Below are 18912 nucleotides of genomic sequence, written 5' to 3'. Positions count from 1 at the left end.
AGAGCTGCTTTGCACCTTGTTTGCAAATCTGTCCGCTTGGAACTCACCGCCGGCTGCCCCCCACTGCTTGGAGCTCCAGGCAGCTGGTGAAAGGTGAGCAAGGATCCCCCTCAGCATTTTTCCTGCCAATGGGAAAAGTGCTGAGAGCTCACCCCTGCCGCCTCACCCACCACTTGGAGGTCCAGGGTGGGGCTGCAATGCTGGTGGCTTTGGGAGGTGCTGACTGGTGGGGAGTGGGGTTAGGCTAGTGTGAATGCTTACCTGTGTATAGGCAGGAGGAGGCAGTTCTGTGGATGCATGTGGTGAAGGCAAGGCAGGGTGAACGTCCGAGCGGGCCAGTTCGGGGGCATGGCCAACCAGCCGTCACTACTGATTCAGTGACCCAGGCCCAATTACAACTACCAGTTCACTCGAACTGGTCTGAACTGGGAGCAACTCATCTCTGATACATGCACACTGTAGATAAATGGTTAATTGTTATTTTGAAATATTAACTGGACATACCTTTAACAATCTTTGGACCATAATGTTATTATCCACTTTTAATGTAAATACTTTTAATTATATTTTAATGTTAGTATTTTTAATATAGTGTAAAAACAAATGTATATTGCTGGTCTTTGACCGTAATAAAGATCTTACTTACTAATTTTGAAATAAGTATCAATGTGTGTATAGGCATTCATACTCTTCAATTTTTAAAACGGGTTAATTTTTGAAGTGGGGAAACTAAGGAGAGCAGATATCAGCTTGGCTTTCTTGTGTCCTGGCTGTCAAAGTAAGTCTTATTCCTAATTTAAGAAAAGCTGTTTGCTGTAGTTATTCCAGTTTGGTACAGTATGACATCTGGGTAGCATATTCCTTTTGTAATAGTGTTAAAAGTAAGCTGAGATCAATCACAGTGACAAGCATGTAACTTGCTTGGAGCCATCTACGATGCTTTCTTTTGATATATTGTTTTCTGAAAACTTTGTACTGAAAAGATCATAGAACTTCAGTCTGTGAACAATTATACAAATCCTACTCTCCTTCACATACATTAGTTCAAAGGATGAGGAAATCATGATCACTTCTTATTTGCAGCATTCATCTCAATGTTTAAATTATTTTCCAAATGAGAAAAAGCAGCAAATAAATGTACACTTGATTAATTAATTAATTTAATTAATTAATTTAAGTTAGAGAGTCCATAACTAATGATAACGATGTGCCATTTTTATTCTAATTTGCATTTGCAATTGGATGTACATAAATTATAGAGTAAAAGATGCCCATTAATCAAAGGCACTGAGTAGTATAACAGTCAAAATTTAGATGAATTTAGAAAATTGAGTAAATTAAAGTGAAGCTCAGGAAATAAATAGTTGAAACATTATATATGAGGGTTTCTGAAACATACATGCAGTTTTACATAGATGTTTCAATAAACGATGACAATATTTCATTATAATGGTCCATATATAATCAACATTTAGAGACCACTCATTCAAATATCATAAATGTCATCAGCCCTTCAGTCCATTAATTAACTGGGCCATACATGTGTCTGTCCAACATTATTGTATTGTATTACAATACAACGTTATTGTAATGATATTTTCTTAACAATAAGAAGATACCAAGAATCCATTTCCATTGTCCAGCTGTCAGTAGTAATGTCATTCAAAAAGAATGTAAGCATCTATATATTAAACTTTTCCTCAATGTCAAGATATATATTCATCCCAGAACATAATAACTTTAGGACATTACAAAACCATATTTTAATGAAGTTGTTCAAATAAGCCATACTTTCAGAACTGTTGAGATTTTTGATTCTAAGGTTAAAGGTTTTTATGTATTAGTTAAAATAGAGATCTCATATTCCTATTAGCATATCAAATTGTTTTAACGGATATTTATAGAGACTAATAAGAGGCTTTTTTGTTTTGTAGTATTTAGTGATCCTTTCTAACAACGATCCTAATTTTAGACTAAGGCTGGGACAGATGATAGCATTGTTTCTCTTCTTATCACCCAAGGCTCCCAAGGCTCCAAATGATTGACACACGAGTAAATCTTCCTCTTCCATACAATATCATCCCAAGGCTTAAGAAGCCCAAGGCTTCTTAAGGATACCACACAAGTTTTCTTTTTAAAACAAATCTATATCTTTGATTTAATAAAAGTGATATTGGCACTTCTGTAGAGAAATGCAAATGTTGAGAGGAGAATTAATTCAAGGAGGAGTGAAAAGAACCACACATGGTACAGAAAAAAATCAATAAATGTCTGTCTCCTCTTATTCTACTATCAAGATTACCCAGAAAAACTTATATGAGGCCCTAAAGAGTTTTTCTACTTAAATCCATTTCTCATTTCTGTGCCCACTTGTTTTCCTTGTATTTTTCTTTATAACAAGTCCATCCTTTCTAGAGTATTTTTCCCCTACAGTACTTTTTTTCTCCACTAGTATTGATTTGGGGAAAGAATATGGCAATTTTAGGGGACACGGTGGCTCAGTGGCTAAGACGCTGAGCTTGTCAATCAGAAAGGCCGGTAGTTTGGTGGTTTGAATCCCTAGTGCCACGTAACAGAGTAAGCTCCCGTTACTTGTTCCAGCTGCTGCCAACCTAGCAGTTCGAAATCATGCAAAAATGCAAATAGAAAAATAGGAACCACCTTTGGTGGGAAGGTAACAGCATTCCGTATACCTTCGGCATTTAGTCATGCCAGCCACAAGACCACAGAGACATCTTCGGACAGCGCTGGCTCTTTGACTTTGAAATGGAGATGAGCATCGCCCTCTAGAGTCAGGAATGACTAGCACATACGTGCGAGGGGAATCTTTATCTTTACCTTATGGCAATTTTAGTCAAAAACACATATATTGTTATTTCTATTACTAAGAGGTGGTCTTCTCATTCTAGGAATGTTGTACTGGGTTATGTTCTTCAAGAGGAGAATACAAAAGTAGAAAAAAAGAATATTTGCTCCAATACATGACTACTCCTACAAAACTTTCATGATGATATTTGAACTGTCCACTTTGTAGAAAGTTAGGGTCAAAGTGGGATTAAAGGGGACCAAAAAAATATTCCAGTTATAATACTGAATTAAAAGTGTTATTAAATGAACAAGGGAGAGAAATATAAAAACTGACAGAAGCAGAAGCAAAAACAGAAAACCCAACAGATTTTAAAGGCTAATTTCTGTCAAGGAAAGGTTTTGTGTGTAGCTGTAGCATAACTTCAAAAAAGAAAAGTATCATTTAAAAAACCACCTCTTCGTGTTTGCCAGATGGTGCATATTTGGCATTGGCAAGCTTTGCTAATGGTTCTTTAGAATCTAATTGACAAAAGGGGAAAGAGCTTGATTTAAAATGGTCAGAGAGCAATGGCTACCCTACTGAAGCGAAATAGGTTGAGTAGGAATACTACATTTGATTTTAATACTGGACACGTGCATTAGAGAATTGGACTCTCTGAAGTAACTGGGATTAATCTGGAGTTAAAATAACACTGCACTACCAGTCTTTGACTTCTTTTGGGAAATGAATGTAATAAGGGTTGAATGGAAGATAAATTCTAAGGCTGTACTAGTATAGATTAATTTAGATATTCAAGTCAAAGGTCCAATCAAATCTTCAAATCAAACCAGCTTTCCGAATTGAATAGGATAGTTGATCTGAATCATCAAATAAGATTCTTTAGAATCAATTTAGATAATTTTGTATGTGCAACAACAATGGCTTTTTCTAGATTAGTTTGGAAATCTTAATTAAATTAACGGAAACTGATGATTTGGTATGAACACCTGAATCAAATCAGATTTATTTTTCAAAGCAAATCAGTATTCAAGTTGAATTTTCTCCAGGTTTTTTCCCCTTTATTCATGATTTTTTTTTTCTGTTTGAATGCGGTAGTTGATGCTGTTTCTGGTGTGATGATGCTATAGTCAAGATACAGGTCGGGTAATATCATAGTTTTCTGCAAAAGGAATTATGGGAATTGGCTGTAGGAAATGAAAGCACATAGACCAGGATGTTTTAGATGCCACTTGTATAGTTCCTGACTATTGGAATTTATAAGAGTTGTAATTCAGATCACCTGGAGTAGATTGCCTATCCCGATGCAGACAGTCATAGAATCATAGAATTTATAAAGGGGTGGTGCATGCAAGAGCCATGGTAGTGGCACAGTGGTTAGAATGCAGTATTGCAAGCTAACTCACTTCTCACTGCCTGAGTTTGATTCTAACTGTCTCAAGGTTAACTCAGTTTCCTATCCTTCTGGGGTCAGTAAAATGAGGATCCAGATTATTGGGGACAATATGCTGACTCTGTAAACTGCTTAGAGGTGGCTGTAAAGCATTATGAAGTGATATATAAGACTTTTGCTATTTAGTCCAATGCCTGCTCGATTGAGGAATCTACTAAATAAGTTTTTAAATCTTCAGAGGGATAAGCCACAGTTCTTATCTGCTGTGTTGGGAAATACATCCTAATATCCATTTTAAAGTTCCTTGCTTTCCATTTTACCTGTTGGCTATTGTCCTGTTTTAATAAAGAATTAAATCAATAATGCACCAGAACCAGATTTTCTCAGCCAAAAGCAGGATCATCTCAAGATATTTTACTGCTTGAGACAGAGAAGTCTGCAGGATTTGGGTCTAATTCTAATTCAGCCTTAGCAATAAAAAGCATCTTCCCTTGGCCCTGGATACAACAACTGATTTGTGTAATTGAATGGACAAAAGGGATTTTTCTGGCATGCACAATTTTGTCTTTGATGAGAAAGGGTTTATGGCTTCTCAGCAACTCTTATCTGAGACAATTGCCACACTCTCTCTAATCGTAGAACTGGCCCTGGCTACGGTCTTTACACTTTGCTTAGTCATAGAATTGTCAGTGTTAATGAGGAGGGTGGAGCACGTGTGAATATATAGGTTAACAGTGCTGGTGGCAGTCTTATATCTGTCAAGATTCCATTTCATGTCATTGTTTCAAGGCCACAGGGATCGTTCCATGCTAATTACTTTTATGGGAAGAATGCAGTATGTGAAAATTAATTATTCCTAAATATGGCAGCAGGCGTCTATGCAGTTTATAGTGAACTATGCTTCATAGGGCAGCTTGCTGTTTAATTATAAAGGACAACAGAACAATCTTGGTCTATGAATGAAAATTAATAATAACGTTTCTCTAACTTGTTTCTGCTTAATGGTGTCCGTCAGTGCCTCAGCTGATTGATTGCTTCTCTAAATAGAAATGACAATGACAATATTAGTGGCAACTAATAGGGGATGTTGCTGGAATAAAAGATATGTGCAATTGTGCTTCTCTGAGAAATAGAAATACTTGGTTGTTTCACTATCAATATGTTGCCCATAAACAATCTATTCTTTGGACCCTATGTATCTAAAGTAGAAGTCATATAAAGATTTAGACTATTGAAATCAGTAGGATATATTTTGGGGCATAAGTACACATGGATACGAACTATACGAAATTGTTTAATCTATTCATCCATCTATCCTTGATGGGTTTTTAAAATCATTCATAAATTTGCTTAGGCTCCAGACACAAGTAATATATTGGATCTTCTAAATATGGTCTTCCTGTTTCTTTAAATATTGAAGTCATATTTAGGACCAGACAGAAAGAAAGGAAAAACATAACATGATATACTGAATATGGTTATTGACAGATTCCTGCTGAAACCAATTAAGAGAACACTTAATTGGTTTTAACCCAGTTTAACTATTATGGATATCTCTAAAGGATACAAAAAAAATGCAGAATTTTTTCTTTCAGACTGCAGAATCTTGCTCCCATAATTTGGCAATGGGGGAGGCATCTGGGATACTCAGCATTAAACAATGTTACCTTCATTATACAGACCTATGCGTCATTCATCTGCCACATATATGGACCACCAGAATCTGAACAAAGATCATATTCTGCCTGTAATAATAGTAATGGTGACATAGCCAAGGATTTGGCAGAACAGAGTTCCTAGATCAGGGCTGTCAAACTCTCAGCCCGCGGGCCAGATGTGTCATGTACTGGCCATGCCCATGCCCAGTTTAGCGAAGGGGGGAAATGTCCCGATACATCATGTGGCACCACTGTGACAATGTGAGTTTGACACCCCTGTCCTAGATGGTAGCATACAACTTATTTTGTATGTTATAAAGCTGACTTGTACGATACTATTATCTCCCATAGTACCTAGATATTAGATATACTTTTCTGTTGCTCATTGTCACGTTTCATGTAAACAATGACTACATCTGGGTATCTCCAGTACCATTATTTTTCTAAACAGAAAATGCAAAATGCTACAACAGCTTTATCACTTTGTCTTAAATATCACCTAGTGTTACATAAACTGTGAGATGCACTTCAGAGATTATGAATAAGAAAAAGAACTCCTGAAGTTAAATGAATATTGAATAATAAGAAAGGACCTGTGAAGGATTTTAGTTAAGTTCTGCAGTCTGAATCTCAAAGCCTAATAATCTCACTGCCTCTGGGCCAACAATAGGCAGTGGGCTCTTCTTGTTCTCACAACTAATTGCCATTGGATTAGCTGATTAGAGTTGAAGTCCAAAATCTCTGTGGAGGATCACCTTGCCTATCTCAGCCCTGCTCTTCCAAAGCATCTGGGCAGGCAAAGAAGTTGGTCATGTCACCCTTTTGCTTCTCCATCCAATCCCAATAGCCACACAAAGTAATTATTTTGGTGAAGGGAGGAACCATCTTCCAAGCATTTCATGGAGGGAGAGAATGTCCTTAAACCTGAATTCTTGATCTCTTGGTCTGAAGGGAAAAACTTGAATTGGGAGAAAGGTAAAACTGTCCAGTGGGTAGACACATGCTGCCAAGTCTTATTCCCCACAGACATGAAAGAATTTGAAGGGAAAGGAAAATCTTTTGGTTCCATGAACATTTCCTGCAAATAGAGGTTCTTTTTGATTACTACCCTGCAATTTTCTCTCCTTTTTTCTGCCAAAGGAAATCCTGCTTTATTAATTAGGGACAGCAAAACTACAGAGATTAAATTTGGCCCCTGTTAAGTCTCTTAAACCCTGCTGTGGTTGATGGCATCTGAGGTTTTGAGCTTGAAGGTGGGTCTGAGCTATTGGGATCTTTTTAGCTGCATTCCCTTGATTTTCTCTTATGTCCACATTCTTGTAGCCACAGGGGTGCTGAAGTAGCTGAGATGAGAAAAAGGCAACAGTCCCAAAATGAAGGAACATCGGCTGTGTCTCAAGCTCCTGGAACCCAAAGGGCCAACAACACGTGTTGCTTCTGCTGGTGCTGTTGTTGCAGCTGTTCATGGTATGTCATGCCATCTCTTGAGTACCCTTTCCATATGTTATATGACAGCTCCAAACCATCAGCTGCCTGATGCAGAAACTAGTTGGGGGGACAGGGGAGGGATGTTCTGCATATAAAAGACATTACACAACAAGTGTAGTGTTCATTTGGTGCTGATTTGTTGTGAAAAATGCCTGTTTCCCTTAAGTTTTTGATTGTTGTGACTTTTGTGTGATTTCAAAAATGTGATTAGTTGGCAATCCAGATAATAGCAATGCTATCTCCAAGAATACCTCCATATCTGAAAAAGGAAGCTTCATTTGTGTGTTTTCACACTTGGTATATAACTTGGCTTTATTAATTGTTATTGTATCAAAAATAGATAACTTGTAAGGTGCCTTAAAACCTAGGGTATTTGATCAGTTTTCCTTCTATGCTCTTCTTAATATCGCCATGTTTTCATAAAATAGGGACATGGTGGCTCAGTGGCTAAGACGCTGAGCTGGTTGAACAGAAAGATCAGCAATTCAAATCCTTAGCACCGCATAATGGAGTGAGCTCTCGTTAGTTATCCCAGCTTCTGCCAACCTAGCAGTTCGAAAGCATGTAAAAATGCAAGTAGAAAAATAGGGACCACATTTGGTGGGAAGGAAACAATGTTCCATGCGCCTTTGGCATTTAGTCATGCTGGCCACATGACCAGGGAGATGTCTTCGGACAGCGCTGGCTCTTCAGTTTTGAAACTGAGATGAGCACCGCCCCATAAGGTTGGGAATAACTAACACATATGAGCGAGGGGAACCTTTACCTTCATCTAACTCCCATTGAGTTCTCACAAAGAAAGGGAGAAAGTTTAGATCTAGCTTAAGAAACATATGCTACATTTTCTGACTTTTGAAAGGATTCCAATTTTTGGGGTGCAGGTGGGGTTGTATGAAGGAATGAAAAGGAACAGAGAGAAAGACAGTGCATGTTGGATGAAAGGTACATATGAGCAGGATCATCCTGCTTATTATTGTTTGATAATTTGATGAATAACCTACAGAATATATTTATAGTCTAAAAACATTCAAATTCCACCAAGATTCTTCAACTGGCAAAAAGCCATTATTTTAATAGGGATGGAGCCAGGAAAATTGTTGCTACTCAGCTCTTCCTAAAAGAATCACCAGCTCAGGAAATATGAGGCTGAAATCAGTGTTTATTTTCTGTTTTTAAAATAACCTCAACTAATCATGTGATATTTCCAGTATATCCAGGGTGCCTGTCACTAAAGCATATAAAACTTTAATGTAACAAGATTTATATGCATGTGAAACAGTCCAGCGACATCAACAGGGCTGTATGAATTTATACAGCTACTTCATTTGCTGAGGGGTTCCATATAGCTGACATAACCTTCTCTCCACCCCCCCTCTCTCTTTTTCTGTGAAATTCCATTTCCAAAATTTCTTTGCACTGTAGCACTGGGACTGGTAAGTTGCAGCTTCTAGCATAATTTTACAGCTCTCAGCCCAGTTTTGAAAGACCTCTGCCAAAAATCAGCTCAGAGCCCTGGCATGAGCAATTTGTTCCTTCTCTAGCAATCTCTTGGTTGGGGAGGGAGGGAGCGAAGGGATTGACAGAGAAGGGAAAAGGGAGTAAAAACTGAAGTTGGAAAATGAGAGAAAGAGAGTCGGTGTGGAGCAATGGTTAAGGCACCAGGATGGAAATTGTGTGAATTCTAGTCTTTCCTTAGGCATGAAGCTAACTGGGTGACCTTCGGCCAGTCATTCTCTCTCAGTTCCAAAAGGAGACAATGGCAAACCACTTCTGAAAAATCTTGGAAAGAAAGCTGCAAAGACAGTCACCAAACAGTCACCAGGCATGAAAACTGACTTGAGAAAGTGGGAGAGAGGGAGGAGGGAAGGGGGTAGTAAATCCCAATCATTTCTAGTTCTTCCATTTTTGCTATAAAAGAAACAAAGCCCTGGATTAGATATGTGCCTAGATGAAAGAGCAAGACTGTGTAAATAGATTTCATTCTCCATGATTGAGGGCATCAGGTCCCAAAGTATCCCAAAATAGTTCAACCTTCTACTTTCTTCTGACTAAATGGGAATAGAATATTTTCCTCATGGGGAACTATGGCAGTCTTCCCCAATCTGGTGCCCTCTGGATCTCAGAACCTCCCCAATCATGTGCCCTCTAGCAACCAGACCCTCCAAAGAAGAGACTTGAGATGGGAGCAGTCCAAAATTTTAGAGCTGTTTTCAAACGTACTGTGCTCAGCGAACCAATTGTTACACCAGTTGAATTCCACCACTGCTCCCTTCTATAGTCTTTGCAGCTCAAATTACCAGTTCTGTAAAAAGAAGAATCTACTATGAGTGAAAGTTTACTTTCACATTGGTAATATTCCATTCGATTGTTTCTTCCCTCTTGCTTGCTTGTTCTTCATATGAAAGATACAAATGAAGAGACAGAGATGGGGTGAGATGGGATGGTCATTTAAGTTGCACAGTTTCCTCCCCCCTTTCAGATTCAGAAGGTATCAAATCCACTCTCCACATCCACATTCAGAGAACTGTGACTCTATGTACAACCTATGGAGATTAGGCTGTCACCCTTCCTCTTAATGAAATCCCAGGTGTGAGCTGAAACACAAGATTTTGCCACGAGAGCCGAACTTTGGTGCCACAGCTGTACTCTCTAATTGCCTAGACATGTCCAGTTAATCAGCATGGACTGTTCTCGCACCATCCCACTTCTGATCAGCATTCCCCAAAGCTTTTCAAAATATGACTCCCTCTCATAAGTCTTTGGATGCAGTGGGCAGATTTTTTGCAGATGATAAATGGGAATGTTGTCCCTGATCATTGTTGTGCACATGTTTTAGGCAGTCTCTCCCCAGAGTTGCTTTTTCAGCAATCGACTGCCTTTCTGGAAAATTGGACTTCCTATCTGACTGCATTTCAGAAGCTTCCCTAAATGTATGAATTAAGCTGTAATCTGTTTCACCACAAAGCCAAACCTGATCCTGGCAGCATCTCCAATACATCAACGCATTGTATATCACTTATCCCAGATTTCTGATAACACAAGATAAGTGTTTCTCTGCTGTTCTGAAAAGGGGGATGGGACATAAATGCTCACCTTTAAATGACAGCGAGTGAATTTTTTTAAAAAATTGGAAGATAAATTGGGAATACAGGTAGTCCTTGACTTAAGACCACAATTGAGACCAAAATTCATGCTAGTAAGTGAGACATTTGTTAAGTGAATTTTGCCCGATTGTGTGACCTTTCTTGCCACAGGTATTAAGTGAATCATTGCAATTGTTAAGTTAATAACACAGTTGTTCAGTGAATCTGGCTTCCCCATTGATTTTGCTTGTCAGAAGGTTACAAATTATACTGGAACACTGCAACCGTCATAAATATGAACCAGTTGCCAAGCTGGTTGAGAGTCGTGGTGGCACAGTGGTTAGAGTGCAGTACTGCAGGCTACTTCTGCTAACTGCCATCTGCCTGCAATTTGGCATTTCGAATCTCCCCAGGCTCAAGGTTGCCTCAGCCTTCCATCCTTCCCAGGTGGGTAAAATGAGGACCCAGATTGTTGGGGACAATATGCTGACTCTGAGCTTGTTTGGAGGTTCTAGCAGGGGAGCGCAGAGGGCTGTAAAAGCACTGTGAAGCGGTATATAAGTCTTAAGTGCCATTGCTATCTAAATTTTGATTATGTGACCGTGGGGATGCTGCAATGGTCGTAAGTCACTTTTTTCACTTTGTAACTTTGAACAGTCACTAAGCAAACTGTTGTAAGCTGAGCATACCTGTGTATACCCTTTATATATGATATAAGAACTGCCAAGGACTAATGGCTTAATTAAATTATATTTCCACTACTCTTCAAAAGCAGGCTTAATTTATTTATGTTAATAATTCTTGACTGGGACTTTTGAAGCAGGGAGTTCTTCAAAAACTATATTGGCAAGGATCCAAAATACCATATATCTGTCTATATACAAACTTGCAAACATCCAGAGCTCACATACCATCGTTCTTTACTTTTCTAATGCTCCAGGGTATGTGTTTTTTGTCAACACTAATACTGTGTACGTTTATACAAAATTCTTGTTAGGATTGGGACAAATCTCCATGTGAAGTTCCATGCTCTAGAAAATTAGCAGGGTAGGTTCAAGGTTGTGGTAGAAATACTACTGCTGACAATTCAAACCAGACTCATTTAACAATGGTGTTACTAATTTAACAACTGCAGTGATTCGTTTAACAAATCGTGGCAAGAAATGACATAAAATGGGGCAAAAATCACTTAACAAATTTCTCACTTAGCAACATAAATTTTGGGCTCAATTGTGGTCATACGTTGAGGACTACCTGTAATGTTATCTTTCATCTTTCATGTTTGAGATGGAAGATTTTTTTAAACTAAAGGATACGATAGACTGAGAATGATACAACACAGACCTACGAACTAAGTCCAAACATAAAAAGTTTAGTTCTAAAGGCTGCTATAATTATTATGACATATACACGGCAAATTGGAAGAATAATAAAACATACAGCGCTAACCCAGTTGACATTTACCAGATTGGGAAAGGCTGATCTGATCTGTTTTAACTCTCCAACTCTGGGCTGTTCAGCTCCAGCAATAAGGCAGCTGTTCAGGTCATTTCTGATTGGTGCAGGTGCCTACAGACCAGTGGTGGGATTCAAAATTTTTTACTACCAGTTCTATGTGCATGGCTTGGTGGGTGTCGCACGGGAAGGATACTGTAAAACTTCCATTCCCTCCCCACTCCGGGGGAAGGTTACTGCAAAATCCCCCCCCCCGATCCTGATCCTCCCAATCAGCTGGGACTCGGGGACAGAGAACAGATGGGGGCAGGGCCAGTCAGAGGTGATATTTACCAGTTCTCCGAACTACTCAAAAGTTCCGCTACCGGTTCTCCAGAACTGGTCAGAAACTGCTAAATACCACATCTGCTACAGACCTAAGAGAAAGAATGCAGAGTTTCTGTAGCACATGCAATGACAAGAATGCTGCAGTTTTGTAAAAAAAACTTTTTAACATGAATTAAAAATCAGATCAATACGTCTTGATCACACCCTCCTAGTCACCACGGTTGCTTTTGGGCCCCACCCCATGGACACCTATGTAGAGATTGTCTCAAATATGCTTTTTCAAGAGATAACTTGAAAAACTTGAAAGAGGAAACTTTCTACACATTCCAACAACAAGGTATTAGGACTGATATCAGTGACAAACCTTTATTTGTGCAATACAATCTATACACAATCTATGAAAATTCTCAGTCATCCAGGTCATGGTTGTCTCAAAGGTGCTTTTTCAAGAGGCATCTGGACTTTCCATTTTTTCTTTGAAGATATTTCACTTCTCATCCAAGAAGCTTCTTCAGGTCTGACTGGATGGTAGGGATGACATAGATAGACCTCCAGGTGGCCTCAACGACTCTTTAAAAGAATGCAAATGACCAGCTGTCTGCAAAGAGTATAAATCTTCCATTCCCCACCATCCAGTCAGAGCTGAAGAAGCTTCTTGGATGAAAAGCAAAGCATCTTCAAAGAAAAAATGGAAAGTCCAGATGCCTCTTGAAAAAGCACCTTTGAGGCAACCATGACCTGAATGACTGAGAATTTCCATAGATTGTGTAGAGATTGTATTGCACAAATAAAGGTTCGTCACTGATATCTGTCCTAATACCTTGTTGTTGGAATGTGTAGAATCCTAGCATGGTTAAATCTAAAGCTGGTTTCTTGGTCTGTTGTTTGTTGTTTTAATACCAGAAGTGCCTATATATTTTTAATGTTCTTTCAGCTAGGAATATGATGATGCCAATTGAAGACTGCGCTTGAGTAGCCAGTCCTTCTAAATTGAGAAGAATTAAAATAAAGGCATTCCTTTTTCTTGGTAAAGGAATTCAGGAGAGCCAGTTTGGTGGAGTAATTAAAGCCATAAAGCTAGAAAGTGGGAGACTGGGAATTCTAGTTCTGCATTAGACATGAAGTCATCTGGGTGCCGAGAGGAAAAGAGAGATGAGAAGGGATGAAATCATACTGGTAGAGGAAATGAAGCAGCTTCTTTCCCCCGCTTATCTTATTTCTTCAAAAAAGAGTTGGATAGGACTACCCGGCCTGCAAAAATCCAGATATCAATCAAATGGAAGCAGAGTTTTTGTTTTTTCATCTCTGTTGCCATCCAATGGGCATCCAGATATCCTCATCAGGCTGTGAAATTCAGCACCAGATCTGTCCTGCCATTGGGACGGCTTACCTGTGCATCCAAAAGCTCTGGGTGATTTAAGGATGTCCATGGAAAATAGTTCTGATGGGTTAAGACACTTAGATTTGATTACCAAGAAAGCAAGAAAAGATGAAAGCAACTTGTTTGGAGCAGAATTCAGATCATCTTTCTCCATCTGGATACCCTATAAACCCTACAAATGGCAAAATAACTTTGAGTGCATCTAGAAAGTGTCAGCTTGGAGAAGTGACGGTATTTCTTCAGAGCATTTCCTCCTGTCTTAATCAGTGGCAGTGGGAATTTTCAAGTTCATATTTATTAAGGAATTGGAAAATGCATTGCTAATCAGAAGAAAGACTTTAATAGCTACATTTCTAGGGAACAGAGCAATACAAATGAGCCAAGGATATGCTGCTTGAGCGATATTATTGATTCAGCCTAAAGCTGTATCTCTGCAGTAAATTTTTGATTGAAAGTTTGATTGGCAGAATAGAAAGGGGGGGTCACTCCAGCCACAGTTTCACTCAGAATGAGAATGAACTGTTCTACCTTTATAGTTAAATAATTCACACTTCTTTAGTGGATAGTATCTCTACACCATTAATAGAAATACTAGATATTTTGCCATTTAAGGACACCTCTGTTTTAGTCTATCTTTTAAATTGTTTTGATATTAGGAAACTACTACACTATTTATGCAGTAAGGTACACTGAGTCATGGAAGCTACCGTAAGAACAAAGCAAAAAGATTATTTCATTTTTTTTAAAAGACAAATAATCCTTCTTATTCATCTTCTACTGGCTAGAAACAATTCATTATTGAATCAAGGTTCTTCACATTTTTGTGAACTTTCCCAACTAAGGAAGTATTAAGTCTTTTGTATTGTCTAAAAGTTATCTACATATTACCTGCGCACTCCCAACTACCAATTTACTTGGTACAATTGTCTTAGAGCTTTGAGGCTGAAAGTGAGAGAATGTTATGATTGAACACTTCTATACTTGTCTAACATTTCCTGACTCTGGAAGGCAGTATGTGTAAGATGAACAATGTAACTGGTTCTTTTTCTTCCTGTGCTGATTTGCATGTTTGACATGGTTCAATTATTCAGTCACTAAACTGGATGATGAAGTCATATCTTCATTTCCTTATCAGTTATCAGAGTTTACTTTTCATACAAAGGGGTCTGTCCCTAAAAATGAGGCAGAAATAATAAAAATTTCTAAACTTTACATTTAGCTTACAGTACAGTAGTAAACATTTGATAAAATGTTAAGGAAAGGAAAGGAAGAAAGAAGTACATGCAAAGATGTAGGTTTACTCAATTTTTTAAATTTTATTTTCTCAATTTCAGCTGTAAAGTAATAAATCGCACCTGTACTCATCCAGTTTATATTCCATTACTTATAGAAAAATAATAATATTCATCTGAGATATAGCTAAGGTAGATGCTCCTTTCCCATTCAGTTCAGATGACAGCTTTAGTGGTATTTTTTTTCCTCAAGGGAAGCAAGAACTTCCATTCCTAAAATTGAAGCCACCCAATCAGCAACAGTATGCGGGAATGCCTTGGGAGAAAGGAGGAAGATCTACAGCTTAAACAAGTCCGATAAGCAAATCTGAGATGGAAAGAAGGATGGGGGCAGAGAAGATGTCTCAGACATTCCCTGGTTTTGGGAGAGTAAACTAAAGTGAGGGAGAGGGGTACTTTCCCCTCTACCTGATTACTGTTACTGTAACCATATAGGAAAGGTAGTTTCACCAGCTCATGCTTGATGCTTCTTGTCTGGAGTACCTCACTTGTGATAACTTCACAAGTCTGAAAGTACTCCACCCATGCCTTGTCTTTGTTCTCCCCAAAACATCCCTTCTGAGGCGATTTCTCCAACACGTCGCTCCTTTGGACTGAGACTTTGTTAATCACACCATTGTCTGGGCTTTTCCCACATACAATAACCTGTCATTCTGTCTTGTAACACCGCACTCATTTTTAGATGGAGTGATGCTTAAAATCAAGAGGGAGCAAGTGAGGATGTGTTTGTCTTCCCCTTTCTTCCTGACACCACACTAAAAAGTACAGAACAAAAGAGTTCAGCCCATATTTTACAGGTAGCCACAGCCATTAGTTGCATCAGAGCTATTCCCCAACAATAACTAACTTTAGCCTAAATAACTAGAGGGACAGACCATCTTCATATTGTCTTGATTAGAAAGACTCAGCTTCGCTTCCTACTTTGTAAGAAGATGTACAGCACTCTGTTTCTCTAATGGCAAGCAGCTTACCAATGAGAAAATGAAATAGGGAACAAAGTCCAGGTGAAAAATGTCTTCTTGTATTTTTGGCCTATGGCCGGACCTCCTTCCTCGGCTGATGTCTTTCCTTCGCTATTCATATTGTGCTGGCCTTCCTGAACCCATGACAACATCTAATAATCGTTTTGCCTGTTCCAGGAAGAAATGTTACCAGGAAAGATGACTGTATTTCTTTTAGTGAAGAGAGGAACCACTTTCAGATAGCAAATAGGAGTTTTTGCATAAAGGTTTTTGCATTTTTCATACATAGTGTTTGTACAGCTTTGCTATGATCAAAACGAAGTATTATTCAAACACCTGAAAGGAAAATACTGAAAGAAGGAGAGAGGTTCACAAGATGTGAAATTACAGTTTGTCTAAATTGGTTGAGGATCCCTAGCCTTCCAAATGACACATAGATTTATTTATTTTTATTTTTTAGCCAGCTTCAGGAATGGATATTTTTGGGCCTATAACAGTACCATACCAGTGTTGGAACACAGGATTCCAACAGCTTCCAGGAGTGAACTAAGAATTTGGAATCAGCAGCTGGCATAAAACCCAAAAATAAAAAATGATTTCTTTCCCTCTGCTTTGGTAATCTGAAAGCACTTCTTCCTGGCCTCGTTATACAAATATAAGTATTTTATTTAAAGGACTATTTCCCTTGTATGGATTTAACCGCGAATAGGTACATGAGCCGTGCTTTTGTCATTATTTTTACAGCAATTTCGGGACATATTTGATAATTATACCCAATTTTTTAAAGTTTCAGGATTTTTTTTAAAAAAAAAAGAAAACAGAGGGAGGGAGGGAAGGAAGGAATGAAATTGAGGCTTCCTCACTATTTTCTTGTATTGAAATTTCACTATCTATATTAATTTTCAGGCTCCAGGATTTTATTATGTCATGATACATGTGATGTCACTTACTTCCTCAGTTTTCCATTTGGAACCCTCCCATGCTTTCTCACAGCTTTTTTTAATCCGATCTGTCTCAAGGCATCCAGTGATTTAGGCCTCTTCCTCTGGCAAGAGTACTCAGTTGGGCAAATCATAAAGCAGCAGCCTGACTGGCAATTTGATAGAGAAGATGAGAAAATACTGCTGTGATGTTGGCCGACATTTATGACTGTACATGGTGAACTGACTGCTTAGTACTTTGATATAGTATCCTTGGATTTCATTCAGCAAAGTTGTTAAGTGTTACCAGTTGCAAAATGAGGATGTGGATCAGGATTTGCAGCATATGTATTTACTATTCTGCAAAGACGCCTGAGGTCTTTGCATCCCCTTCCCCTCCCTCCCTCCCCCCACTTGCTCTCTCTCTCTCACACACACACACTACTGAGCACAAACCTACTTTGTGTGAAGCAAGATTTTAGAAGAATTGAAGGAGCATTGCTTAGGAATCCATTGTCAGGTGTTTACTGAACAATCATTTCCAAGCAAATTTTTCTAGTCATAGGAGAATCACATTGTTGGCTTCACTTTTTAGAAAACAGGTCAAGAAGCTATAAGATATGGTAGTTTACCTATAAAAAATCAAAAGCCAAACAGAGGTCCTAAACTAAGATGACCAGATTTTCAGATTGATAAAGAGGGACACCTTTGATCCGGGGGGGGGGGGTGATTAAAAATTTTATATGGAGCAACAAAAATTTTCATACAACGCAAAAATAGTATTGTAATTTTTTTTTATTTCAACATAACTACAATTTACAAATATAAATTGTAACTGTTGCCAAACATCAAAATTTTGATCACGTGACCATGAGGATGCTGCAATGGTCGCTAAGTGTGAAAATGGTTGCTAAGTGTGAAAAATGGTCATCAGTCACTTTTTTCAATGCCATTGTAACTTTGGTCACTATACCACCTTTCTTGCCACAGTTCTTAAATGAATAACTACAGCTGGTATTTTGTATTTTTGATAGAATCTTTTTTTAAATAGTCTAAGACAATTTAAAAAAAGAATCCACACAGAATAAAACTATTTTAAAAAATCCTATGCACAATAAATAAAATATTATTTTAAAATACATTAAAAAAATAAAAGAAAAAAACCCAGCTCACTTACCAGCAGGCTTGCACTCCAAGTCAATCCAGAATGATGTAGATGTTAATACAAAGAACTGAGCAAATTAAAATGGTGAAATTAGTCCCAGGGAAATATTTTTCAAAGAAAAATATTTCACCATTTTTCCCACACGAACTGACCTCCAACCTCCGTGCCCCTCCCCTCCGGGAAATCCAGGAAGGAACACTTGCTACTTTTCTAGCCAAAGTATTTCCTGAAGCTCTATGGTACTGGGTCATCTTTTCTTATAAAATGAGGTAAAAGGGGTGCAGGGGGGTCCGTTTTGTTGCTTTAACATTTTAATATCTTCAATGAAAGTACTGAGACAGAGAGAGAGAGGTTAGACAGAGTGTCTTTTGTCTTGCCCCGGTTAGGATTTCTTAAGCAAATCTACTGGGCTTTCAACATGAAGCCAGAAAATCGAGACTTTTTTAAAACGCCCCGGGACACGGGACAAGTTGTTAGAAATTGTGACTGTCCCGCCGAAATCGGGACGTCTGGTCACCTTATCCTTAACAATTCTTTCAGTACATTGCTTTCTGCAGCTTCTTTAAAGATAGGATATATTTCCAGAAACAATTACTACTTTTCAATTATTTTCATTTGTGTGGCATTCCTAGAATCAATCAACTTAATGTGACCAAAATATTTATTTATGAATTCCTAATAAATTGAACCCATCAAACATACTGGTGATGTTTTGTTAGGCATGAATCAGAATTATTACATTCAGAGCCAAATATGATCTTTCTACTCTTTGCAACTTGGGTGTGGTGCCCAAGGTTGATGGCCTATAAGTCACTCCACCTATCAAATATTTACTCTGCAAATATACAATAAGTCCTGATTGAGGAACTATTTTCTGTAAAGCATTTTTAAAATAGAGAAATCAGTCTTGGGGATAATGATTAAAATGTTAATTTCTTTTGTCTGATATGAATGATTAGTTTTTAATTTTTTTGATCACCTT

At 38.2% G+C, this 18912-nt stretch overlaps 1 protein-coding gene across 1 annotated transcript in view; it reads left to right on the top strand.

Moving 5' to 3' along the window:
• The window catches only part of RGS17 (regulator of G protein signaling 17), an 84428-nt gene that overhangs the window by 45143 nt on the left and 20373 nt on the right, over positions 1-18912 (top strand). The window contains 1 exon segment of the mRNA XM_032216512.1: positions 7181-7324. Coding sequence (XP_032072403.1) covers positions 7206-7324 — 119 coding nt within the window. The 5' untranslated portion in view covers positions 7181-7205.

The sequence above is a fragment of the Thamnophis elegans genome, chromosome 4 (assembly GCF_009769535.1).
Source record: "Thamnophis elegans isolate rThaEle1 chromosome 4, rThaEle1.pri, whole genome shotgun sequence".
Lineage (NCBI taxonomy): Eukaryota > Metazoa > Chordata > Lepidosauria > Squamata > Colubridae > Thamnophis > Thamnophis elegans.
Note: the sequence above shows the minus strand (reverse complement) of the source record. Positions and strands in the feature narration are given on the sequence as shown.